This window comes from Coffea eugenioides, chromosome 11 (assembly GCF_003713205.1).
Source record: "Coffea eugenioides isolate CCC68of chromosome 11, Ceug_1.0, whole genome shotgun sequence".
NCBI classification, from domain to species: Eukaryota; Viridiplantae; Streptophyta; class Magnoliopsida; order Gentianales; family Rubiaceae; genus Coffea; species Coffea eugenioides.
The window spans coordinates 40,122,885-40,150,412 of NC_040045.1; the positions used below are offsets into that span (position 1 = coordinate 40,122,885).

The 27,528-nt window shown below is 36.1% G+C and overlaps 4 protein-coding genes and 1 pseudogene across 9 annotated transcripts; 3 read left to right on the forward strand and 2 right to left on the reverse strand.

Annotated features, from left to right (window-relative positions):
- Positions 1-7,822, forward strand: part of LOC113752573 — a 12,609-nt pseudogene extending 4,787 nt beyond the window's left edge.
- A 554-nt stretch (positions 7,823-8,376) lies between these two features.
- LOC113753352 lies at positions 8,377-10,171 on the reverse strand. Of its 2 annotated transcripts, XM_027297482.1 has the most exons (3): positions 10,130-10,171; positions 9,117-9,650; positions 8,377-8,713 (listed from the first exon to the last, which is right to left on the reverse strand). In XM_027297482.1, the coding sequence occupies exons 2-3, from the start codon at positions 9,573-9,575 to the stop codon at positions 8,564-8,566; spliced, it is 609 nt and encodes a 202-aa protein (XP_027153283.1). In that variant the 5' UTR covers positions 9,576-9,650; positions 10,130-10,171; the 3' UTR covers positions 8,377-8,563. The 2 variants fall into 2 exon arrangements, with proteins under 2 accessions (XP_027153283.1, XP_027153284.1); XM_027297483.1 differs by lacking the exon at positions 10,130-10,171 and having other exon boundaries at positions 9,117-9,770.
- A 925-nt stretch (positions 10,172-11,096) lies between these two features.
- Positions 11,097-12,826, forward strand: LOC113752574. Its single transcript, XM_027296682.1, has 4 exons — positions 11,097-11,257; positions 11,558-12,088; positions 12,190-12,556; positions 12,629-12,826. Exons 1-4 carry the CDS (start codon positions 11,097-11,099, stop codon positions 12,824-12,826), a joined length of 1,257 nt encoding a protein of 418 aa, XP_027152483.1.
- Positions 12,827-18,325: 5,499 nt separating this feature from the next.
- LOC113753015 (F-box/LRR-repeat protein At3g26922-like) lies at positions 18,326-21,391 on the forward strand. Of its 5 annotated transcripts, none has more exons than XM_027297090.1 (5): positions 18,326-18,343; positions 19,065-19,139; positions 19,258-20,187; positions 20,310-20,453; positions 20,827-21,391. In XM_027297090.1, exons 2-5 carry the CDS (start codon positions 19,095-19,097, stop codon positions 21,148-21,150), a joined length of 1,443 nt encoding a protein of 480 aa, XP_027152891.1. In that variant the 5' UTR covers positions 18,326-18,343; positions 19,065-19,094; the 3' UTR covers positions 21,151-21,391. The 5 variants fall into 5 exon arrangements, with proteins under 5 accessions (XP_027152891.1, XP_027152893.1, XP_027152892.1 ...); XM_027297092.1 differs by lacking the exon at positions 18,326-18,343 and having other exon boundaries at positions 18,464-19,139; positions 19,258-19,956; positions 20,050-20,187; XM_027297091.1 differs by lacking the exon at positions 18,326-18,343 and having other exon boundaries at positions 18,464-19,139; positions 19,258-20,148.
- A 2,050-nt stretch (positions 21,392-23,441) lies between these two features.
- LOC113753469 lies at positions 23,442-25,284 on the reverse strand. Its single transcript, XM_027297626.1, has 3 exons — positions 25,196-25,284; positions 24,182-24,715; positions 23,442-23,778 (listed from the first exon to the last, which is right to left on the reverse strand). Exons 2-3 carry the CDS (start codon positions 24,638-24,640, stop codon positions 23,629-23,631), a joined length of 609 nt encoding a protein of 202 aa, XP_027153427.1. The 5' UTR covers positions 24,641-24,715; positions 25,196-25,284; the 3' UTR covers positions 23,442-23,628.
- Positions 25,285-27,528: the final 2,244 nt, after the last annotated feature.

A 27,528-nucleotide genomic window follows, 5' to 3' on the forward strand; every position in this document is an offset into this window, starting at 1 on the left:
GAGCTGTATCCCTGCCGTTACACTCCAACAAGAATAATGATGATGTTTCCACAATTGAATGTAGCTGCTTACAGTTCACCGATGGCTCTGTCACAATTTGTTGCGACGTCCTTGATTTTCAGCCGCAAATGATAGGTCCAAAGATCCGCATTTGCGCCTGGAATTTTATTCCTTTGAAAGTTGGGTGTAGGTTAAGTGGGTTTTTGGAGATTATTAGATGGGAGTTCGTAGAATATTCTTCGAATTTGACTGAATTTTCATTAGGTTTGGGTACATTTGATTGTAAGGATGATTCAAAGGTTAAATATTCGCTATTTGGTGTACTGGAATCCACAAGTCCTGTATCCGTAGTTCCATGTTCGGCAGGTGGTAGTAGTTCTAGATGTGATTCGAGAAATATTTGCGGGTTTCTTGTAAAAGTCTTGGTTTGTGAGTGCAAATTTTGTAGGTCTAGGAAAACCTTATTGGCATTGAGAGATTTAAGTGATTTGCATTCATTCCGTTTTTGGGAAATGTTGTTCTATTTTATCATCTTGGCACCCGGTGATGGTGAGATTAATAGGGAATCTTATTTCACTCTCTGGATTGAAGAAGAAGTTGGTTTATATTGGAAAGGATGATTCCGAACTGATGTATGTAACCACCGATAAAGCTTTGTTGCGGCTTCCTGTGATGGCAAAGAAATATATTTTAAAAGAAAAGGCTCAGGTGAGAGGGTTTGGTGAGGTTGGCAGCTATGCTGGAACTGTTACCGGGGTTTACATGCAGGGCATGGTTGTGGAGTTGGACCAAGGAGTGCTTCTTTTGTTAACAGACCACCAGCTGATGGTTCCACATAGTTTGAGAGTTGGTGCCATTGTAAGTGTACTACCATTTTAGCCTTATCAATTTATTCTGCTTTTTCTAGATGTAGACCTGCCTGGAAATGCTAGAAGATCCTGAGGATTTGCTACAACACCTATGCTCATGTCTTTTACTTAGTTGAAGTCCTTCTGTTGATAAATGTATCACTCTGCATAGAAGAATGCGTTGATTCCTAACTTGTATACCTTTGACAGGTATCTGTGAAAAATGTTCATTTTGTGAGCACAAAGTATTCCTGGACAAAGATACTTCTGCTTGGTACCTGCTTCATCACATGCATTTGTGTTGAATCATTTTCTCCAATGGAAACAGGGTTAGCGACACAACTTAAAAAAGGCACTCATAATACTGAACCAATAACGATACCATATTCACCTTTACGATTATTTCCATCTTGCAGTTGCCACAGAAGCTCGCATTCTCAAAACTCTCTCCGGAAATTTGTCGACTCAATGGTGTTTCCAGCAAGACTATGGTAGAAATAGCTTTACTGTAATTTCTTCATTTGCCCATGGATGTGTTTGCCTAAAACGTCTTTGCTCTTTTGCTTCAGGGTACTACTGACTGTCACGTGTTTCCGGAAAAAGTTTGCCGGGATTTTGTCCGAGAAGGAAATATTAGGATCGAAACATGTAAATACTGGGTTGAAATTTCATGGTTTTTGATTGCTTTACATCTAAATACTGCCGGAAAGGCTACTTTCTGTTCTTATGCATGTCATTGAGAAAGCTGACATGAGCAGTTATAAGGTGTTGCCAGGAGGTAGGACTAGCTCAAACATATACCAATTCGCATCTACCTGCATCTGCCTACCAAATGCGGGTAAGATTTCTGCATGTCTTTGTTAGAACATAGATTGTCAATGGTTTTACATGTTTTCACCTCCAATCACTAGTTTCTGTTAGCAGCACGGAGTGTTCTTGGAGTACTGCAGGCATGGTTCGTGTGCTTACCATAAGGAAGAGGATTATAGTCATCTCAAATTAGTAAGTCTAAACTTATAATAGTTCGTTGCTTCTATGTTTCGCTTCTCTTATGTAGTTTTATAGCTTATCATATTTTCATATCCGAGCAAAACGAAACTGACTTTTGGTTTTATACCAATTGCAGGTGGTACCCATTTCTTGTTTATGGAGAGATTTTGAGAACAGATGGATCAAAATGTTGTTGGACTCAGAAGATGAATTTGATATTATCGATAGCAGGAGGGAGAAATACTATCTATCCTGCTGTGGAAAATCTTATGCAAACTTAACAAGGAAAACTTTTCGAAGTCAAGATACTGGTGTAATTTTACTTGGAAATCTAAAGGTCCATTACAACTATTATTTCCTTTTCCTTCTCTGATAACCCCATTATTTGGGTTTAGCTTTAGATAATACAATTATAATTGACGTTAGGGACTTGTTCTTGATCCTAAAGCTTTTAGAAGCAAATAAATTGGAAGCACCTCTAACTTTGATTTGTAGTCTGCGTAATAAAGAATAGTGCATATGGGATGATTCTCTTAGCACAGAACATGAGACCTGCTCCCAGGCACTAAGAGGTGAAAAGATCAAACATAAATAGCATATTCTGTATCTGCTCTACCATGTGTTTCTGTCCCATGAAAAGGACAATCTTACCATGTGGTCTTTTTCAAACTGGAGGTTATTTTTCTTTCATCATCAACCTATCCTTCACCTTTTTCTATAAGTATGCTCTGTTTTCTGAGTTATGTTGGTTCTCATTAAGTCTCACACAAAAGTCAAGGGACAACTTTGCAAATTTTACTTTTCCTAACTAATTCAAGTATATAAAACGTCAACCCCATCAAGGTGAACTGCAAACTTGCCCAGTAATGTCCAACTTTTTGGGATAGGAGGAAAGATAAGTTATAAAATTAGAAAGCTCTGATTCTTATACCCATACATTCTTGAATATTGCAAGATGTTAGTTGTTCATTGTATCTTGTGGCGAAGTTCTTGTCACTTTGATGCTTTGCCTGCTAGATTACTAGCTTTAGGCGTTAACTTCAAAAAAAATATTACTACTTCCTTTCTGTTGCACACGCATTTTCAAGTTTATTTCTTAAGGTCCTTTCTTCCTGTCCCTTTATAAACAATTATCATCTACTGTGAGGTGGAATGCATCCCCATTTTTCTGAACTAGTTGTAGTATTGCAATTCAAATATAATTGAGTAAAGCGTTACCTGGCGCTGATCATAATTTTTTTGAGATAAGTTTTTATTGCGTCAATTGAAATTAATATCTGAGAATACATTGTTTGTATTGCATCTGATTGAAGATTCAGAACTCTTCTGTTGTACTTATGGTGAAATGAAGTTTATACAGGTTTCACCATCATCTGGGGGGTTGCAGCTTGTTGATGCTACTGGAAGCATTGATGTTGTTATACCTGACATTCCATCAAACTGGGATTTGAAAAGAGTTTATGAGGTGATGATGTCTCCAAAATCTTCTTTGGCTTCCTTTTTAGACTTTCGATTCTCTTAAAGGTACTACTAAACTGTTTAAAGAATTTTATCAGCATTGGTGTTATTTGTGACATACCATTCTTTTCAGGTGCAAGACTTCACGATAGTAATGCAAGGGATACCTGATTATCTGGATTGTTCAAAATTACTTGCAAGTGAACCATTGACATGTAGGAATATCTTTGAGAATGCTCCACTAGTGAGAGAGACAAAAATATCACTTTTCCTTTACTATCATTTTGGAGGAAAAAAATCAAGTCATTCATCTTTTTCTAGCAAGAAGTCTAAAGAAAGCCTTCAGGAGTTTGAGGGTGGAAATTTTCACCTACTTCTGTTAAAGCACAAATTTCCATTGCTTCATAAGGTATCTGCTGTGATTTAGGCTACAAGTTAACCTTCTAATGCCATTGATTCTGTTTTGTGGACCCCTGAATTCATAAAGTTCTTAGCGTCTAGGAGATCAATTCATTTCAAACAAATCAAGTGCTTTTGCTGAGGTTGCAATTTTGCCCTGGGATTTGGTTTTGCCTGAGAAGAATGATGTTGCACATTTGGGTGTGGTTCCCTTGGATGAATTAAAAAATGTAAAGAAGTATGAGACATATGGACATCTTAAGAGATGTAAAACTGATGCAGTCTCAATTCAGGCCCAGGAATCTGGATTATCAGAGGCTGCAAACTTGACCTGCGGCTGCTTGAATGATTCATATTGCACTGACTTCGGTACCGAGAGAAAACACTGTGATGCCAGTTGTCCACTTAAATTTCCTTGTCTGATCTCTAGTAGAAGTATTAAGTGTCCTTACCAAGGTCTTGTGCATTGCACAGACAAAAAGGAAGTGACAAGTTCCGGGTGCAATCCAGATGGAAGAAGGGTTTTCCTGGAGTTTGATTCTGAAAGTTTGAACATGTATCAGGTTTGTTGCTCTTTTCCTTCTTACCTGGTTATTTGCAATAAGGATGATGAAATCTCTTTTAATAATCATCACATCTATTGTTTGGCAATCTGCAGAGACTGAGAATTGGTGCTTTCTACTTGGTAAAGCACCATCAAAATGATGTGCTCTGTCGTGCAAAGGTTGATGATAAAGCACTTGGTGGTGTAATACTTGTTAGTTCTGAAACATGTCTCTGGCGCCTATCATTCTCTTCTGATGTGGTTGCCAAGAATTCAGATCCGTCACCTATAGTTCAACAGAGTGATTCATGTGTCAGCAATGATGAAATTACGCCTGATACTACTCAAAAATTTCAAATTGCACCCCTTAAGTTTGATGGTGTTAGTCCTGAATCCTATTCAGACATCAATTTATGCATGCCTGCAGATGTCATTAGTTACTTTAAGATTGATGCCAACAATTCTAAAACTAGTCTGATGAAGTCGCCAGCTTCACTTAAAGAAGAAATTGACATTTATAATGTACACAGGACAGCAATTACTGCCTCTGTGCTTTCTCCTGAAACTGCTCATTCTAATCTTCTTTTGCCTGAAGGAAATCTTCTCACTTTTCGTGGACAAATAGTGGCCATTCATGATTCTAGTTGTACTTCTTTTGTGGAACATTTGTGGAATGAAAGTCCTGTCAATGTTCATCAGCCAATACTTTCTCAAGGAACCAGTATAATTTGTATTCATGCTCTTGTGGACCATCACATGGTATAGTCCAATTTCATGCCAGTATAATTATCTTTTTTCACAATGTTGAATTACTTTTAGTAGCTCATTTCATTCTACATATTTGACTTGGTAGGCCATGATTTTTGGTGCTCTAGATAAGCACGCTTACCCAACAGGGTTGGGAACAGGAGTCCATGCTACTTTTCACCGAATTCTTGTGCTTGGGTATGCTTTGCTGAGTTTATACATGTTATCCCTCTGTACCTAATGTTCATTTCCTACATTATATATTACATCATTTACATGCACTTTACGGTTTTAACTGTCAACTGCTCCATAATTTGGAAACTATCATTAATGTTCTAATGTATGTTCTTTGTATTTATATGGTCTAGTTTTTGGTCTTTTGATGTAAGTTCCTATAATATGTGTGTGTGTATATATATATATATATATATTATTTTCCCAAAATAGAAAAGACACATTCATCTTACTGTTTTTTTTTCTCCTAGTACTTTTTGATCATCTGCAAAATATGCATTCCAGTTATTTTTTACGACATTTTGGAAATTCATAAATGAAGTGTCATGATCAAATGGTATTTGCAACTTCTGTGGCATGAGAGTTGTTGGAGGATTTATAACCAGCTTTTGTTTAAATTTTTAAAATGGGGAGGGAAGGAGGAAGCGGGAAGTGGGGATGTGGATGGTGAGGATTAAGGCTTATTCTTAAACTGGGTACTAAACTCCTAATCCATGCCCTGTACCAGTTTCCAATAACCTTCTGGATTTTCCAAATTAAAGAAAAAAGGAAAAAAGATTTATTTATTGAAATGCATAGCGAATGACTGCTTGTATGTTGTACAAGAAGCTCCAATGGTGTCACATGACATGCACCATACTTGCAGTTTTTGAGGATTTTTCCCTGTTAATTATGTGGATCACTTTGACAACACCTTTTAATTTGATACATCCTTTTTGCAGCCGACAGAATCATTATATGTTGATTCCTGCATCTTTCATTGAGATTGATTCCGTAAATGTTGTTGACAATGGGTGCAACAATGAGAATGATCCTGTAGCCAACTCTATATTTGCATGCTATGCAACTTCTCCGAGTGTCTTTCCTGCAGCTTTGATCTCTGAAGTAACACATGGCATGGGTATCAAACTGATGCAACTCCATTGCAGGGTAACTGAAGCACAAGCTACTAGAATGTCACACTACATGCTGTTATCTTGCTTGATCATTCCTTGTATCAATTCTACTGGAAATGAGTCTATTTCCTTGATCTTCTGGTTCTCCTTTATGAGATAGCAGTTTTGACAGGTTGTTGGCGTTCATGTCCTCGTTCTGCAGGAGAATAAGAAAGCTAGATATTCAAGCACAAGAGTCCAATCTGGTTCATTGATGGTTGAGATCCCACTTGCTGGTTTTATTCTGGGTATAGAAATTGTCTACACACTCTTATCGGTGTTACTATTAAATTATGATGTTTTTTAGATGAAACGGATTTCGATTGCTTGATATGTAGATCGATTAAAAACCCTGTAATTGCTTTTTGCTGCTAATTCTTGTGTTCTCTGTTTGATGGAGTTCCGTCCATGTGTGCCACTGCAGGAACAGCAAAGTCATCTTAGTAAAGAAAATGATACTTGATTTTCCGTTAGAAGCGTTTTGCACAGCCTCAATAGATCATCTGTGTCAAATGTTAATGCCTTCGGCCTATCTCTGGTTGCGGTAGTTTTACTACTTGCTTGCGAGTCTCTCATCTTTTGCACCATAATTAAACAGGATTTATTAGTTATTGATAAGAAAAACAAAGAACAAGAGAAGCTATTGTTTACTGCATGTGAACTTTCAGTGTTTCATGCCCTGACACTCATCTTCAGTATCATTCATCATTTATTTTTTCTTTCAACTATTACTCATCTTTTGGTATGGTACCCACATAACTGCTGTTTTTTCCCTCCTCCTTTTGTCCTTGTGTGGGGAGATATCTGCAATTACCCTTTTTCTAAAATCTCATGCAGATGATGGATCATCCTGCTGTTGTTGCTGGGCTAACTATGATAGAGCTGCAAATATGCTTGGACTGCCTACTCAATTTATTTCAACTGAAGCTTGTGCACGAACTTCACAGAGATTGAAGATTCCTGTAAGAAGGAGAACCAATAACTCCAGTTTTGACCATTTGAACAGAATTATCAGGCAGCACAAAAGAGTTGTGGTAAGAAATTGTGGATCTATGTTTGATTCTTCATGTCTGGATCTTACATTTTCTGTGGACGGTGATGAAGTTATCGGCAGCTCTGATGAAAACCTCCTCCGATGCTTGGTTATGAGTGCCTGCTTCAGTAGGTTATGGGTAAGTTGAGAAGTCTACAACACGGGATCCTTCATGTCATTGGCCTAAAGTGTAATGTTTTCTTACAAGCTACTTCTTGTGTCCTACAGACTGTTGTTGGTAGTCTCATGGATTCAACTGCTATAAACCGGCTAGAAAAGCAATTAAGTGGATTGGAGATGACACTGTTTCCACTGCCAAATATATGGGCCAGCGGTGGTGTTTATCGCAGTGATCCTCTTGCTCAATCAAGGATGATCCTACAAGCACTCGTCAAAAATTAGCTGATGTTGGCTATTGGAGTGTACCTCACTGTAAATTACAGTTGGTGAATTTTCTCTGTTGTGTCTTATACAAGCATATACTTTTGCATGCCAGTGCCAGATGTGAAGTGATTGTAGGCTTTGTTAGCTGAGCATTTTAAAGGGCCTGTGCTGTGCAGCAAGGACCTTGTTTTTACTCTTGATGTATTCAAGCGTGAAGAACCAATCAAATGCAACGGCTATTGCTTTGTTTCGAATATTGAGCTTCCCTCGTTCGAATATGGGATGCTCTTTTATACTGTTTTTCTTCCCATTATTCACCATTTTCCTCCCAGAGCAGCGAGCTTCATAGACCGTCATTGGTTTGCCTACCCACCAGGGAGACCTGGAGCGGAAATTCCTTTCCCAACCATCAAAGCGAGCATGCGAAATGCTCATGCATGGTATTGGACTAATCTAGATTGCCACACATTAGGCTGTCAAAAACTGCATGCTGAATTTCAATACTCAACAAGTTGAGTAAATTAAAAAAAAAAAAAAAGTTTCTTTTCTTCTACAAGTCTGATAAGTTGCAATGAACCTCAGAGCTCTAATTTTGATTTATACATCAACAAGTAGGTACTTAATTTTCAAGTTTAAGAGCTGACACTGCAAAACATTAAAACCTGAACCTGTATACTGTTTTTTTCCTTTCTTCTGATGAAAGTTTTAGAAAACCAACCAACATTTTGTTTTTTCATTATGTACACAATAATAAGACCTTTACAAATTCAAACGTAACTTAGCTGTAAAAGAGTGGCCAGCAAAAGACTAGAAACAACCATAACATAGCAGGTGAAAGGTTACAAGCAGTTCAACTTGCAAGACCACTCCTACTTTTTGAGGCTTTTACAAGATCAAAGAACATAATCCAAATAGGATCCACAAGGCAAAGTTGGAAGTTCACTTTTCCAAATTTCTCTATTTCCCTTGGTCTAATCAAACATACAGTCAATTACTTTCTTGGACGTTTCATTTTGAGAAGATGAGAAACTCCTGCCACCACATGCAGCCGACTGCTTGGGACACCTGTTTTTGCAAGTGCCCTCCCATCTTTATCCAGTAGGACAAAGCAAGGCACATACTTTATGTCATAATAGAGGAGCTGCAGGAAAAAGATACCAACATCTTAATTAAGACCATTCGAAAAAATGCTGACATGAGAACAAACGCATGAAAGCTCAAGTGATTAAGAGGAAAATCAGACTTTTTTTGGCTTGATCAAGTTAAAGATCTGATGCAACTAAGGTAAACAAAAATTGCACAGAGAAATTCCCCAATCAAATGCATCATAAATGCCCCAAAAAGGTGAGGTCACTACATTGTCATTTTGCTCTTTTAGCTCAAGAAACAACGAAAAGCTTCCATTAAATTGCGAACAAAAATGGAAATTAACAAACAAAAATCTCCTCTTCAAGTTGTTACATACACGTTAAACTCTTCTTGACCCAGCAATTCACGAAAAATAAAATCATGATAACAAGGATGGGGTTGTGACTTGTGAGTACCTCAGGTAACCATTTATCATTCTCTGCATCAGCCATCACAATGTTAAGCCAATCAGAGTTCCTATTCTCGACTTCCCGGACAAAATTAAGTAAAGAACTGCAAAGCCTGCATTTGGGCGAGTAGAATTCGATGACAGTTGCCTCCTTTCCAGCAGCCAGGGCAGCTGCTAGCGCTCTCTGCTCAGCCTCCCCTTGCTCTTGCCACGTCAAAATCTTCTTCTTTCTAATACCCTTTTCTTTGATTCCAGCCTGTAACTGGACTGGGATCTTAAGCAACTGATTTGGAGATTGTGATATGTTGTTGACGAAATCAAATGCCATGAAGCCAAGGTTATGAAAAGATTTAAATAGCCAAGGGGTATCGAACTGGCAGCCAGTGGAACTTTTCGGGCTCTGATGAGAGGTTATATCCCCTGGCCAGTTCCAGCAAAATATATGGTGCTTGGGATTAGAACCCATCTTTATTCTTCAAAATGCAATCTTTTACGCTCTAACAGCCTCATCAATAAGTCCCCGAAACATATTCCAACTATCCTATAAAGATAATACAATACAACAACGGAGAACAAAGGATCAAGATTTGAAAAGAACCAGCTATAAGATACCACATAGAACCAAATCAAGTCCGCCAAAAAAACAAGAAACCAATAAAAAAAAAAAAGGAAACTTGCATTCAAGATTCAATTGTCCCCCCACCCCAAAAAAATAAATAAATAAAAAATACCCCGAATGAATTTACAGGGTAAAGGTGGTACAAGACTCACAACAGAAATTGCTGCCTTTTTTACAACCCACCCTACCTTAAAACAAAAAATTTACAAAAACAAGTTCACAGTTTTTTACAGTAACAATTACTGTCAACTGGCAAAGAGAGCTTTCGAGCTCCTCCAACTGTTCAAGAGATCACCAGGAAAACTAACAAATTCTAGGAAATCGTAATAGTTTTCGATTAAGCATGTAGAAAGAACATTCGAATGAATTGTTTTACCAAAAAGAAATATACTACAAATTACCTCCCACAATCTGAGATAGGGCTGTAGGAATTAGGATGGTGTGGGGGTGAGGACCGAACTGAGTTTGGGCGCAATGGCTAACTAGAGAATGAATGGCGACTCGAATTGGGCTCTATAGTTTCTTTTTGGATAATTTACCTCCCTGAGGTTTCTGACACTTCACTGACATCCCTTGAAATTCTCAAAATTTCACTGACCTTCTTTGATAGAAAATTGGGCCCCTTTTCCTGACATTGAACAGGTCAAAATTACAAATTTATCCTATGAAGTTGGGGTTTTATTACTACCGTTTAGTTGGAGAAAAAGGCATCTAAAGTGGTTAATTAAGGCTTAACAACAATAACACAAACTTGATTTCCTGATACATGAATTAAAGCTGGATTAGGGAGTAAGGCACCAATTGAGCTACAACATTGGCGCCTTTTTGTTTGTTTGACATCACTTATATGTGATCTTATACGATATTCTGGATATAGGAAAAGAAATAGAGGAAATAACAAAATGGAAAGGAAATTGTGATTCAAACTAGTGGTCCTGATATGCATTGTAGCAGCAGCAGCAAAGTGAAGAATTAATTGTTGTTTTAAAAATAATTGCAAACACAGCAGTAAAGGTCAAAATTATTTGTTCCTTTAACTTTCCTTTACTAGTGCTACTCCTTTAACTTTCCTTGATTAGTGTTGCTCGATTTCACCTCTGTCTTTTTGTCTAAATCTTGATAGGCAACATTCATTTTGTTTGTTAATTGGATTTTTAAGTTAATCATTAATACTTAACTCAAGTCATTGCATATTATGTGTGAGATTGCTGTGAAATCTTGTGCTACATGTATGCTGTGAAGATTAGTAGATCATAATTAGTAGCATGCTGCTGAGTTACATAACCAATGTTTGTAGTTTCTAGATGATGTTTTCTCAAACTAGCTTTGGTTGTGATCATCATCATAGTTGAATGCTGAGATTGTAGGATGGGAAATCTTGCTGCTGCCTATGACATTATGGTTCACTGTAATGGGAACAAAATCAAGATTCCAAATGTGGATTCAACTGGCTATATGTACATCTCCTTGCTACTTGACGTGACTAAGAAGGCATTGAGTAAAATGCCTGGCAATGTTAATATGTTTATGTAGATGAGATGTGAAGTTTCTGAAAAAAATTACATGATGGATGTTAATGATAATGATTCAGTTACTGAGATGCTCAAAATACATAAATCTAAATTAGTAATTAACATACATGTGTCTGATATGAAAATTATTCTAGTTGATGAAGAGAATACCTCAGTGAATGTGAGAGAAATGAACAAAGAAGATAATTTAGGCATTGAACAAATTCCTAGCAACGCAGTAATTATAGACATTGGATAGTCGGATGATAACTATGGTGACTCTAGCTCTGATTCTTCATGGAAACACAACCTACATAGTGACACTGATGAGGAAGTAGTTGATGATAGGGCAGTAGATGCATATAGTGAGGACAGTGACACTAATTTTTCTGATTTTGAGGACAATGAGGCTCTTGTTGTGGTTCCTGATACTGAATCTGAGGAAGAAAATGATCCTATAAAACAAGTAATGAGACACAAAATATGGATTTACAATAGTAAAGATGAGATAGACTTTCAAAAGGGTCAATTATTCACCAATGTGAATGCCTTCAGAGTTGCATTGAAAGACTATATCATTCAAAAAGGCTTTCCTATTTTGAGATTAAAGAATAAGAAGAGTCGAGTCACTGCTGTCTGTGATGTTGAGGGATGCCAATGGAGAATTCATACTTCACCAGTGGCTGATTCAGTCACTTTTCAGATTAAAAGCTATCAGCCAGAACACATTTGTGTTATGGACAAACAATGTGCTGAGACCACATCTGACTGGATGGCCAAGAAGTTGGTCTCTGTTATAAGGGATCATCCTAATATGACCAGTAAAGAGGTAGAGGCAGAGTTGCTTAAGTATGGTGTGAGACCTAGTAAAATGCAAATTTTTAGAGCTAAAAACAAAGCGCTAGCTGAGATAGAAGGCACACATGCTGAATCATATACAAAATTGCCAGATATGCTGAGCTGATAAGAAAGCATAATCCCAATAGCATATGCAAAATATATTATGATAGGCCAAATCTCTTAGTTGAGCCTGCCTTCCTAAGAATCTTTGTCAGTTTCAGAGCACAAAAGTTAGAATTTCTGGAAGGGTGTAGGCCTTTTGTGGGGTTTGATGGTTGTTTCTTGAAGGGTTCGTTTGGTGGTGTATTGCTTACAGCAGTTGCATTGGATGCAAATAACATCATATTTCCTTTACCCTTTGCTGTAGCTGAATGTGAGAGCAAGGATACTTGGAGGTGGTTCTTCTACTATTTTTTTGAGTTTTTTGGACCATTTGATCACAGTAAACCTTTAACATTCATGAGTGATAGGCAAAAGGTAAAATTTCTGTCCATAGCTTTTCATGTTTAATCTGAAAATGATTGCTGAGTCATTTTATTTTGGTTACAGGGATTGAATCTTGCATATGAGGAGATGATTCCTGAGGCAGTTAAAAGGCATTGCTGCAGGCATAGATACAGCAACTTTAAGAGTCAATTTTCAGGTATCTTAATTAGCAGTTTCTTTTGGAAGGCAGCGCAAAGCTATGATGCAATAGGACATAATGATGCAATGGTTAGCATTAAAGACATTAACATAAATGCTTGAAAATATTTGGATAAAATTTCAAAAAGTACCTAGTGTAGACATGTATTCTCAACTGAGTTGAAATGTGACCATGTGACAAATAATTTTACTGAGTCTTTTAATGCTTGGATTGGTGAACTAAGAGGAAAACCAATACTGACTTTGGTTGATGGTTTAAGAAGAAAGTTCATGAAAAAAATGCATAAAAGGTACCAGAAATGCTGCACCTTGACTGATCACATTACTCCCAGAATTGTTGAGAAACTGAAAGAAATTGGCCAAATATCAAGAAAATGTGAGATGCATATGGCTAGTGAGGATACATTTGAAGTTGGTGATATGGACAGAACTTGCATAGTCAACTTGAGGCAAAAAATCTGTGACTGTGGTGTTTTTCAAATTTCTGGAATTCTATGCAAACATGCAACATTAGGAGTTATATATAGGAGAGAAAAACTAGAGAACTACTATGAAGTTTGGTTCACTAAAGACATGTATTTAAAAACATACTCGCACATAATTCATCCCATTCCTGATGTGAAGAGATGGCCTTCTATGCCTGAAGTGCTACCAACAACTGTCTTGCCACCACCTCTGAGAAGAGCTCCTGGTAGACCAAGAGTAAATAGAAGAAAGGAAGCTGATCAAACTGCTTGCACAGCACAGGCAAAGAGGTTAAGCACTCTTAAGTGTGAAAATTGTGGAGTTTTTGGTCACAATAAGAAAACTTGCAAAGGAGCACTTGTACAGAAAAGCTCTAGCAGCACTACTCCTACTGAACAGGTATACATTGCCTAAAATATGATATTATCCTTGTCTGCTAACTATTACTTATAGGTATATTGAATTTGGTATCACAGATGGCAATTACAAGAGGTAGACCTGGTAGAGGAAAGGCTAATACAGGCCTGTCAGGAGCAGTTCTCTGGGTAAAGTACAGTTATCATAATCATTCCTGAGTTATCTGAGTAGTTTATCTACTGCAAATCTCATTGCAGTTTACATCTCATGTTTTAGGATCATGCACATGAAAATGTACCTGTTGTGCACTCCAGTCAATGGAGCAATCCAAGCCCTCCAAGTCAAAATGGTGCCGCACATATTCAAATAAATGTGCAAATTACTGCAACTACTCATGCTAATAGAAATATATGATCCTAATCTGCTATCCCAAATTTCTGTCAATAACATAATTGGTAGCTGCTGTTTCCTAATTTTGATGTAGTTTATGTCTCAAATATAATAGAGAGGAAGGCGTTTTGGACACAATCCTGCAACTTCTGCAACAAGAGTTGGTGGTAGAACAAAAAACTTCAACTCTGCTCTAACTAATCCAGTTGTTCCAGTTCCACCTACCACTACATCTCAAAATGCTACATCTATTAGTATAAATGCATCTTCAAATCAGCACACCAAAAGCATCAGTAGTACCAGTAGTTTCAGTATGTTGTTTTGATAAGATGGTGTTGAATTCCAGTTGTTAGTTATGTCTATTTGAATCTCTTTTGTTAATGCTTTTGTTAATGCCTTCTTACAGTGATTAAGAGAACTGTGGAATTGCAATCCTCACCATCTGCATATAGTGTTTTGATGCAAATGGTGTTTTGTACCGTTGGATTGCAGTGATGCACATGTGATGTTGTATAACTAATATGCAACTGGCATTTTAGCTAATGTAATATCCTGCATTGATCTTTAATCTGTCTTTTTGTTAACTTTTCACACAGAATTGTTTGCAAACTTGGCATAGTGGATGACAAATAAGAAATAATGTAACTATTCATTGCTTCGGTCTGAAGTCTAAAAAGCTGCATACACAGTTTCACATTGCTGCTTAAAAGAATTTCAAGTAACTTAGCCTTCTGGTATGAATCTCCTATCACCAGAAAAGGCATCATATTACTTGGTACAGTATTGCAGCACAGTTGCTGAGTTCATCGAATTGATTTTACAATTTGAATAAAAATAAATATAGCTAATAGGGTGAGTTTTATGATGATCAGTACATTCCCTAAGGCTCCTGGTATCAAAAATTGCTTTAGCTGTTGCATTGGCCCTGCAACTTGCCTAACTGGAATGCCATCTCCATTTCGGGCATTAACTTGTCCTCTTTCTGCATTCAAGTTGTTTCTTTTACTATTTACTTCTTCTTCTTCACCGTTATACCATTCAAAGTACCCGCACTTTGCACAATAGAAATACAACTTGTCTGGATTCCTTTTACTCTCTGATATCATTACGGTTGCCTTGCGATTACAACAGCAAAACCTATTTTTAATGGAGAAAGATGTGGATGAATTCCATGATTCTCCCCTATGGCTTGAAGAGGCTATCGTTGCAGCTAAAACTTTTAACTCAGAGCTCTAATTGCAGCACAGCAAATTCACTTTGTTATCACTCCAAATCAGCAGCAAAGAATGATAATAGCTTGAAACCTCAGAGGTAGTTAAGTTGCTTTGCTTTATATGCTATTGAAACTGAATGTGCAAAAATCTTGCCGTTGCAATTTGCAGCTAGTCATTGCAAAATCTGCCAAATAACTGTTGCATGGCACATTTGGTGATGTAAATTTTTTGTATTGCACTTACACCCCCTCAACTTTAGTAATCAGTCCAAATCATTTACTCCCTCCGTCCCAGAAAGTGTGTCGCATTTCGGGAATTGTAATTATTATCAACAGTGCAAGACTTTTAAATGATTTACATTTAAGTTCCGGCAATGCCCCTTGATTTTCAATATATTCATAACGTGGGTGAATGATAAAAGGGGCATAAGTTGTGATAAGACATGCGGGACCCAAAAGATTTAAATGTCTCCACACTACTTTGAAGGAAAGTGTCATGCACGATTGCTATTACCATTTCAAGTGAGAGTCACGAACTATTGAGTGTAGTGTTGGTACTTGGTAAGTGAACAGAAATGTGTCACATTGGGCCCACTAAAAGGTAAGAAAAGGCTGTCACATTGAAGGGTATGGAGCGGAAATATGTGAAAACTTTCATTGCCAATTTTAGTAAGTGACAATTATTTTGGGACGGATAAAAAAGGAAAGTATGACACTATCAATGGGACGGAGGGAGTATTTTTCTTTATTCTTCTTTCAATCTTCTACTAATACAAGGAGCAAAAAGGTAGCCATGGAAAAAAAATACCTTCTCACACATGAAAATAATATTGTAATAATATGATTTGGACTGAATTGTTACCAAAAACTCAAAAGCAAGGGAGGTTAGTGAAATTTTGGGAACCTCAGGAGATGTCAGTGAAAGTGTCAGAAACCTTAGGGGAGGTTTCTGAAATTATCCCTTTTTTTTATTGCAACTATGATACTAGTCTTGATAAGGAAAATTGGGTAGTTTCTGTCAAATGATAAAAGCCTAAGTCCAACCATTTCAGGTATAGGCTGAGAAAATGGGATTTGGGCTAATTTACCAATTTTGCTCACGGACCGCACTTGGTCGAGATCCTTGAAACTTTTCTGCTCCATCTTCTTTTTTTTTTTTTTGCCCCCGAACATAGTAAAAAGAATTTTAAACAGAACAAATACTACATCCTAGTCATTTGTTTTTTTTTTTTGTCCAAAGCAAGGATAGAGTTATTGAAAGCCTACAAATGTATGATCATCGATAATTGAAAGGTTCAAATAAGCAAAAATTCTTAAATGTGTCTCTCTTCTTCTTCTTCTCCTTACTAAGCTACTGCCTAAATTGATGATGCATTAGTAGATTTCTTTATCGACACGCATTTAATATTTCAAAAACAAAAATCAACAAAAGCGGTTAAAATTGGGAAAGGTTTCATGCAGAATAACGGTTTCATTTTTTCTCAATTGAAGTAGAAAAGTGAAGAAAGAGTCGCAGCATTATGGGAAAACCAATTGGCAAAATAAAGAAAGGAAGATAAAGTAAAAAGGAAAATGAGACTCATATAGTGGAGTACTTTTTTTCTCTCTCAATAGGATTAAATGACACAAAGAAGATATGAGATGAAGTAAAATCGAAGAAAATAGGGTTATTATCACTTTATCCCCTTGAACTATATTACTACTATCAATTTACTACCTAATGTTATCTTTTAATCATTTTACCCCCCATAGGTAATCCAACTCAGCATATTAACAAAATTTGGACTAAAATATCCTTTTATTTTATAGTATTACTACATTGTTAATATCACTTTATTTCTTTAAATTATAGTGATACGATCATTTTATTTTCTAACATTAATTTTAGGCATTTTACGCATCATTGATCTAACCACTATGTTCAAAAACTTTTAAATGTATTTACCCCTTTTAATATATAATTAAAAATAAAAATTTTTGAAATGGTTATTCTTTCTTTTTTTCACTTTAAGAGTTTCAAAAACATAAAAAATAAAAGGGTTTTCTCAGGTTTCTTTTTTTACACTTATTAATACTAGGAAAAGAAATAGACATATGAAAAAAAGGAGTCAGAAAATTAGATTTTACAAAAAAAAAAGAAAATAAGAAAGAGTCTAACATTATCATGTTACTTTAATGTCGTCAGGATTAGAATTGGTATAGGTAGTCACCAGAAAACAAAAGTAATTTTAAAATAACCAAAATATCGAACTCTTTCTTATTTGTATTTAAAAAAAAAAGAATTGAGATATCTCTCTCTCTCTACACCACAATGTGATAATAATTTTAAGGGCTAAATATACGTTTTCACTTGAATTAACAAACTTCGTTGAATTTGACTATCAACCCTAGAGTAAAATGATTAAAAAGTAAAGTTAAGGGAGAAATTGATAGTGGTACCAAACGTTAAAGGGTAAAGTGATAATAACTCAAGAAAATACACAATGACTAATATATTGTCGTTTTTTCCCTACCAAAAATGAAAAAAATTATTTGTTCAGTATATTTAAGTAATAATTTTATACTCAAAGTACGGTGCCCTAATCTGCTTTTAAGAAGGGGGAAAAAACAAGGGTAAGGGTTCATGAGAATCAACCTCGAGAAAACTACACATGCATGGGTGTTATTGGTTAATTGTTAAAGGGAAATGATATTCAGTTGGAGATTTGATTTTAGATATGAAGTAGTTGTAACTTGTATAAAATAGGAAGTTACGTGGAGTTTAAATATATTTAATATTTTACCGTAAACATAAATTCTATAAGCTAGGAACATATCAACAATTTAATTATTTAGAGTTAAACGCAAAATGCACCCTTTCAACTATTTTGTGCTGGTAACCTGCCCCCTATTCTATTTTTTTTTTTTATATATATACATAAAAGTTTAAGTGGGTACGACTCTTGTCGTACGGGTCAGGGCATACTTTCGGGAGACTTTCCTTTTTATACATATATATAAAAGTTTGAGTGGATACGACTTTTATCGTACGGGTCAGGTATGCTTTCGGGCGACTTTTCTTTTCATATATATACATAAAAGTTTGAGTGGATTCAACTCTGTTTATGCGGATCGGGCATGCTTTCGGGAACTATAGATAGCTTACAGAGATTATGCTCTCTATTCAATTAATTGTAGCAATCCACGGCCTGACGGTGAACTGCAGCAATTAGTTTCAAAATTCCTTTTTTTTTTGAATTGTAATTGATTGTAGCTGCCTCACTTCCATATTTTTTTTTTTTTTTTTTTTTTTCTGGTAGGATCTTTAGTTTAGCTATATTATTTGGCTGCTAAGTTTGTGGTTTACGTTTTTTGGTAGCTTATATGCATATATATTCCTACTATGAATGTTTTGATATCTGTTAGATTTTTGGAGCAATTTTGTTATGCAGCATCCTTTAATTAGAATGATTTTGGCCAAGACTGAATTGTTACTAGATTTCTTTGATTATAGGACGAATTTCTGATAACCATGCTTAAGCTGAATTATATTTGTTTCATTTGTTGACTGATTTTATCTGCCGGCATTCTTGCAGTTTATTCCAAGGTTATGTTTTTATTGCAGCGGTATATATGTGTTTTTATGTGTTGTTATTTATGTTGGAAGAAGAGCATGCAAGGAGGACAACAAAAAAATCCTGCATTGTAGCAGATTTTTTTTTTTTTTGGCTGTTGTTTTTGGATTCTATGCCATCTGTCCTGGTCATTCTTAATGGGTATTTTGTTAGGCTCACTTTCCTTCTAAGGACTTGTATGGTTCTTTTGTTAACATAGGACTCCAAGTGGTCAATTAACGAGCTTCGACAAAGTAATCTTGTTCTTAAAATGGTACTAAATGGAATTCTTTGTTATTCATTTTCTCATTCTTGATAACAGAGAGAAAAGTAGCAGAAAGTTTTGATCTTGATGGAATCAAGGGCAATACTTGCCACTGGCTTTGGACCGAGGAAGGTGAGACAGGATCACTCTTACTAACACAAAACAAAAGAAGTTTCTTTCTTGTAACTATTTGCTAAAGGAACATATGTTTGCTGCTGGATCCTTTTCTTCCTCTCTTCCTTCTTAATAGTGTGCAAAGATAGGGCAGCCCCTCAAGGATCAGATTAGTCGGCTTCCAGATGAAATTCTTGTTTATATTCTGTCTTGCCTAACGCTAAAAGAAGCTGCCAGAACAAGTGTTCTTTCAAAGCGTTGGATAGATCTATGGAGGTCCATGGCTTGCCTTGATTTTGATGCTTCAAAAGTGCTAAAGAAGATGTTCTCAATATCCAGCTGGGGAAGGTATGCGGACTTTGTTAGAAAGGAAAGGTGTAAGTATGTTGAATGGGTTGACAAGGTGCTGCTTCAATCAGACAAGTCCTTGGCATTAGATGATTTGAGAGTTGCTTTTTGTTTGGACAATTTTTATGGAGACAAGATTCATAAATGGCTTCAGCATGCATTTGCAAGGAGAGTGCAAAGGCTAGAATTGAACCTGTTTGCAGATGATGACCCGCCTTCTTCTCAAGAATCATATACTTTTCATTATGAACTTTTTTGCCTTAGCAGTGGTCAATCTCAACCTGGTTACTCTGAAATCCATCATCATGCACAGATTGGCTTCAAGTCCCTTAGAGCATTGAGTTTGAAAAGTCTGAATGTAACTGGGGAGGTACTGGAATTCTTCTTGATCAATTGTCCATTTCTTGAGCGCCTGGTAGTGGAGGCCTCTTCAGTTTTGATCAACCTTCGAGTTTGTGGTCCATCTATTGCCTTGAAATATCTGGAGGTATGCTGCTGTTTGATGTTGCAATCCATTATTGTCAGCGACACAAATTTAGTCTCCCTTAAAACTACCGAAGCACACCATCTTGTACTTCAGAACGTCCCCATGCTTGTGAATGTATGGGTTTCTGGGAATTCCCGTAACTTGGTCAGGGATGTTACTTCTTGGCTTTCTTGCTGCTTGTCAAAACTAGAGGTTCTTACTTTACGTGCCAACAAGTTTCAAGTTTCACAGGTTTTTTCTAGTTATTTAATGGAACTCTTTGAAGAGATTCCTTTCCAACTATTGTTTATAATCACTGCCAACTGCTTGCCTTACTGGTTTGATTTTGCTTTCTTCTTGTCTGATCATCCTAGGAAAAAGGAATTGTTCATGAGCTTCCTCAACTTACTAATCTGAAGGAGTTCGTCTTAATAGCTTCTGCATCAAAAGATCACAGTTTGATTGGATTTACTTCTTTGATCAGGGCTTCGCCCAACTTGGAGAAGTTTGTGCTGAAGGTAGCATAATGCTGTACTAATCTCAGGCATTGCTTTCTTTTATTGTCTCGATTTGTTTTCTTGAGCCTTGCTTTAGTTATTCTTGTATTTCACCGTGGCATTTGCTGTATGCCATGCCATTGAGCATTATACTCTGGGACTTGAACATCCTTATGATCATGAACTTTTAAATGCAGTTTAGGATCCCAATCAATTCTTGAAAGCGAGAAAGCAATGATTATACTAATATTCTTGGTATCAGACATGCTGTTTCTGTTGCCGCTCCTATTCTTTTCTTTCTTTTTCTAATTTGTGTTGGGTACTCTTAGCAGATTTTCCCCCGTTCTTTTTGATCTGCAATATTTTAGTTATTGACAGCTTAATCTGTTTGCAGCTGGAATCGTGGTGGGATGATATGGTCAGGCGAGATAGAAAGTTGAAGAAAGCTGCTAGCTTTCCGCTCCAACATCTGAAAGTGGTTGAGTTGCTTGGATACTATGGTCGCAGAAGTGAACTTGAACTTGTTGAATACTTCCTCGAAAACGCTATTGTCCTCGAGAAACTTATAATTGACCCTCGTGATCCTCGTAATGTCACTTGGCCCAAAACGCGCAAGGAAAGAAAGCAGGAAAAGAAGCAGGAAAAGTTAGCTAGAATTTGTGCCAAGCAACAGATCGAGGGATTAATACCTTCACATATTGAATTTTCGATTCTATAGTTGCAAACAGCAAATGCAGCTAAATTTAGGTTCATGTACAATTAGTTTTAGCGATTGCTTTTAAGTTATCTTATTTATATCTGTGTTCCTTAAAATGTTCAGTAGACTACAATATCTTTTTTTTTTTTTTTTTTTTTTGTGAGGAGGTTAATCAAGTGGTTTTGGTCATCTGTAAGACATTCCTTGTTGGCTTAAATTTTACCAATACAATATGAAGGTGGTGATAAAGTTACGAACAGTACTGGTTCGGTTGTAGTGTTATTTGTGTGAACTTTAGGAGTGTTGTGGTCTTTTGATATTGGGTGGGAGTGGTGTTGCTGGAAATTCATGATTCCCCATGTTTTGTCCTCGGACAGCAGCAAGTTTAGGACGATGATGAACCACTGCTCCAAAGCTCTGCAAATCTCCATTACCTTTTCTGCCAGCTTTTCTTTTTCCCCTTATTATCTCCTATTTAATTGTCCTCTCCACTGCTTCTTTCTCCATAATTTTATCTTGAAATCTACAGCAATCCGCAGAACCTCTCTCAATTTTCCTTGCACGCACAACAAAATGGTAAGCACCTTTTCCTATTAATCCCATCTCACTAATTCCATTTTCGGAGTGTTTTGTCCTTTTAAAAAAAAAAAAAAGTGTTCTGAGTTTTATCATTGCTTGGGTTTTCAATTTTCATGTGAATTGGTGAATTTTTTCTTGAGTTGGAGTTTGACTACACTTAATCTCATTAATTATAGGAAGTGGAGAAGTGGACGATGAGGAGGAGAGCTCCTTCCCTCGACATTAGAGGAAGATTTGTAGTTGCATGACGTCAGACGCTTAAACTTTCCAAAGGTACCTAATTATGTCCTTAGTGGCTTAATTTCCAACTTTTCTTACTAGAATGTGAATTTTTTGTCATTATAGAATTCAAGTGTGTTCGCTTAAACTCAATACATATGCTTAAACGAATTGTTGAAAGAGGTGAACCCTCCATTAACTTTGCATAGATACCAAATGATGTCCTCAATTGCTTGATTTCCAGCTTTTCTTGATACAATAATGCTAATTTTCCCTCCATTTAAGAATTCTTCAAGTCTATTTCCTTACACTTAGTACATAGGCTTATACGAGCTGCCAAGATAGGTGAAATCTCCATTAACTTTCCATAGATACCAAATTATGTTCTCAAATGTTTAATTTGTAGCTTTTCTGTCTAGAATGTCCCCTCCACATTTAATCTTATAGCTTGACTTGGCATGTTACCAAGTATTGCCTCTTTTAGTATGACTTTCATATTCTGTTTACTTTGATCTTCTCCTTTTAGGTTTCTATTTTGATCACTTCATGAGTCACAACTTGCATTTTTCCATAACCTTAATCTACCTATTACTCAATTTATTTGTCCGAGTTAAACTATTTACAGATAACATACTCCCTATATGATTGGAATACTCTATTTACAGAACAAACTTTTCAATAGACAGTTAGTTCATAGTGCCCTTATTTCACATGTTTCTAAACCATTGCCTCTTTTAGTTTGACCTTCTAATTCTATTTTAATAACTTGATGACAACTTGCATTATTTGATAAATCTAATCTGTCTCTCATTAAATTCATTTGTTATAGTGCCTTCATTTTATTTTCAATTTCATTCAGGTGCACATAACATCCTTCACTATATGTATAAATTACTGTCTGGAAACCACCTGGACTTGTTGCTTATTTTTTAGTAGATTATTAACTCATAATGCCTCTATAAGGTGGAAGATATATATGAGGTTACGTAGACTATTCAATAAGTTTAGCTTATCAGCTTAGACACTTAACGGTTAACCTGCAAAGATCCGGGTAAACTGGTGGAGTTACCTTAGATCCGGGTGTGTGTGTTTCTTTCTGTTGTTGTAGTCAAGCAAAAACAGGCGAGAGGAGTGTTAGTGTGTGGTGGGTTCTTCGTTAAGGCCCTTAAGCCTCCCTCGTTCCCTTGCCCCATAAAAAGCTTGTCCCACATCGCTTTGAGAGGTGTGCGTGTGTTTGGATTTAAGGTCCGTGAGTTTACCCAGAAGTCAGCAATTGCCTTTTGGGTAAACTGGTGGAGTTACCTTAGATCCGGGTGTGTGTGTGTTTCTTTCTCTTGTTGTAGGTTAACCTGCAAAGATGATTTACAAAAAAAGAAAAAAAACTCCAATAATTTCAAGTTCCCAACTGCAATCGAGTGGAGGAAACACTTGAGCAATTGTTTTTCATTATGTACACAATAATAAGACCTTTACAAATTCAAACGTAACTTAGCTGTAAAAGAGTGGCCAGCAAAAGACTAGAAACAACCATAACATAGCAGGTGAAAGGTTACAAGCAGTTCAACTTGCAAGACCACTCCTACTTTTTGAGGCTTTTACAAGATCAAAGAACATAATCCAAATAGGATCCACAAGGCAAAGTTGGAAGTTCACTTTTCCAAATTTCTCTATTTCCCTTGGTCTAATCAAACATACAGTCAATTACTTTCTTGGACGTTTCATTTTGAGAAGATGAGAAACTCCTGCCACCACATGCAGCCGACTGCTTGGGACACCTGTTTTTGCAAGTGCCCTCCCATCTTTATCCAGTAGGACAAAGCAAGGCACATACTTTATGTCATAATAGAGGAGCTGCAGGAAAAAGATACCAACATCTTAATTAAGACCATTCGAAAAAATGCTGACATGAGAACAAACGCATGAAAGCTCAAGTGATTAAGAGGAAAATCAGACTTTTTTTGGCTTGATCAAGTTAAAGATCTGATGCAACTAAGGTAAACAAAAATTGCACAGAGAAATTCCCCAATCAAATGCATCATAAATGCCCCAAAAAGGTGAGGTCACTACATTGTCATTTTGCTCTTTTAGCTCAAGAAACAACGAAAAGCTTCCATTAAATTGCGAACAAAAATGGAAATTAACAAACAAAAATCTCCTCTTCAAGTTGTTACATACACGTTAAACTCTTCTTGACCCAGCAATTCACGAAAAATAAAATCATGATAACAAGGATGGGGTTGTGACTTGTGAGTACCTCAGGTAACCATTTATCATTCTCTGCATCAGCCATCACAATGTTAAGCCAATCAGAGTTCCTATTCTCGACTTCCCGGACAAAATTAAGTAAAGAACTGCAAAGCCTGCATTTGGGCGAGTAGAATTCGATGACAGTTGCCTCCTTTCCAGCAGCCAGGGCAGCTGCTAGCGCTCTCTGCTCAGCCTCCCCTTGCTCTTGCCACGTCAAAATCTTCTTCTTTCTAATACCCTTTTCTTTGATTCCAGCCTGTAACTGGACTGGGATCTTAAGCAACTGATTTGGAGATTGTGATATGTTTTTGACGAAATCAAATGCCATGAAGCCAAGGTTATGAAAAGATTTAAATAGCCAAGGGGTATCGAACTGGCAGCCAGTGGAACTTTTCGGGCTCTGATGAGAGGTTATATCCCCTGGCCAGTTCCAGCAAAATATATGGTGCTTGGGATTAGAACCCATCTTTATTCTTCAAAATGCAATCTTTTACGCTCTAACAGCCTCATCAATAAGTCCCCGAAACATATTCCAACTATCCTATAAAGATAATACAATACAACAACGGAGAACAAAGGATCAAGATTTGAAAAGAACCAGCTATAAGATACCACATAGAACCAAATCAAGTCCGCCAAAAAAACAAGAAACCAATAAAAAAAAAAAAGGAAACTTGCATTCAAGATTCAATTGTCCCCCCACCCCAAAAAAATAAATAAATAAAAAATACCCCGAATGAATTTACAGGGTAAAGGTGGTACAAGACTCACAACAGAAATTGCTGCCTTTTTTACAACCCACCCTACCTTAAAACAAAAAATTTACAAAAACAAGTTCACAGTTTTTTACAGTAACAATTACTGTCAACTGGCAAAGAGAGCTTTCGAGCTCCTCCAACTGTTCAAGAGATCACCAGGAAAACTAACAAATTCTAGGAAATCGTAATAGTTTTCGATTAAGCACGTAGAAAGAACATTCGAATGAATTGTTTCACCAAAAAGAAAATATACTACAAATTACCTCCCACAATCTGAGATAGGGCTGTAGGAATTAGGATGGTGTGGGGGTGGAGGAACGAACTGAGTTTGGGCGGCAATGGCTAACTAGAGAATGAATGGCGACTCGAATTGGGCTCTATAGTTTTTTTTCCTGCAACTATGATAGTAGTATTTCTTAGTATTTCTTTCGAAACCCAAAGAGTTTACGTCAATTTTTACAAATCTAAACTATGATAGTCTTGATAAGGAAAAATGGGAAGTTTCTGTCAAATCATAAAAGCCTAAGTCCAACCATTTCAGGTATAGGCTGAGAAAATGGGATTTGGCCTAGTTTGCCAACTTTGCTCACGGACCGCTCTTGGTCGAGATCCTTGAAACTTTTCTGCTCCATCTTCTTTATTTTTTTTGCCCCCGAACATGGTAAAAAGAATTTTAAACAGAACAACTACTACATCCTAGTCATTTGTTTTTTTCCAAAGCAAGGACAGAGTTATTGAAAGCCTACAAAAATATGATCATTGATAATTGAAAGGTTCAAATAAGCAAAAATTCTTAAATGTGTCTCTCTTCTTTTTCTTCTCCTTATTAAGCTGCTGCCTAAATTGATGATGCATTAGTAGATTTCTCTATAAAACATTCATTTAATATTTCAAAAACAAAAATCAACAAAAGCGGTTAAAATTGGGAAAGATTTCAAGCAGAATAATGGCTTAATTTTTTCTTAATTTTGCAAATTCATCATATTTTCTCAATTGAAGTAGAAAAGTGAAGAAAAAGTCGTAGCATTATGGGAAAACCAATTGGCAAAATAAGGAAAGGAAGATAAAGTAAAAAGGAAAATGAGACTGATATAGTGGAGTACCTTTTTTTTTTTCTCTCTCAATAGGATTAAATGACACAAAGAACATACGACATGAAGTAAAATCTAAGAAAATAGGGTTATTATCACTTTATCCCCTTAAACTATATTACTACTATCAATTTACTATCTAATGTTATCTTTTAGTCACTTTACCCCCATAGGTAATCCAACTCAACATATTAACAAAATTTGGACTAAAATATCCTTTTATTTATAGCATTACTACATTGTTAATATCACTTTATTCCTTTAAATTATAGTGATACGATCGCTTTATTTCCTAACATTATTTTTTAGGCATTTTACCCCATCGTTGATCTAACCAATATGTTCAAAAACTTTTAAATGTATTTACCCTTTTTATATATAATTAAAAATAAAAATTTTTGAAATGGTTATTCTTTCTTTTTTTCACTTTAAGAGTTCTAAAAACATAAAAAATAAAAGGGTTTTCTCAGGTTTCTTTTTTTACACTTATTAATACTAGGAAAAGAAAAAGACATACGAAAGAAAGAGTCAGAAAATTAGATTTTACAAAAAAAAAAGAAAATAAGAAAGAGTATAACATTATCATATTACTTTAATGTCGTCGGGATTAGAATTGGTATAGGTAGTCAACAGAAAACTAAAGTAATTTTAAAATAACCAAAATATTGAACTCTTTCTTATTTGTATTTAAAAAAAAAAAAGAATTGAGATCACTCTCTCTCGCTACACCACAATATGATAATAATTTTAAGGGCTAAATATACGTTTTCACTTGAATTAACAAACTTCGTTAAATTTGACTATCAACCCTAGAGTAAAATGATTAAAAAGTAAAGTTAAGGGAGAAATTGATAGTGGTACCAAACGTTAAAGGGTTAAGTGATAATAACACAAGAAAATACACAATGACTAATATATTGTCATTTTTTCCTTACCAAAAATGAAAAAAATTATTTGTTCAGTATATTTAAGTAATAATTTTATACTCAAAGTACGGTGCCCTAATCTGCTTGTAAGAAGGGGGAAAAAACAAGGGTAAGGGTTCATGAGAATCACCCTCGAGAAAACTACACATGCATGGGTGTTATTGGTAAATTGTTAAAGGGAAATGATATTCAGTGGAGATTTGATTTTAGATATGAAGTAGCTGTAACTTGTATAAAATAGGAAGTTACGTGGAGTTTAAATATATTTAATATTTTACCGTAAACATAAATTCTATAAACCAGGAACATACTCCATCGTATAAGCTAGCAACATATCAACAATTTAATTATTTAGAGTTAAACGCAAAATGCACCCTTTCAACTATTTTGTGCTGGTAACCTGCCCCCTATTCTATTTTTTTTTTAATATATATACATAAAAGTTTAAGTGGATACGACTCTTGTCGTACTGGGGTCAGGCAGGGCATACTTTCGGGAGACTTTCCTTTTTATATATATACATAAAAATTTGAGTGGATTCGACTTTATTTATGCGGGTGGAGCATGCTTTCGGGAACT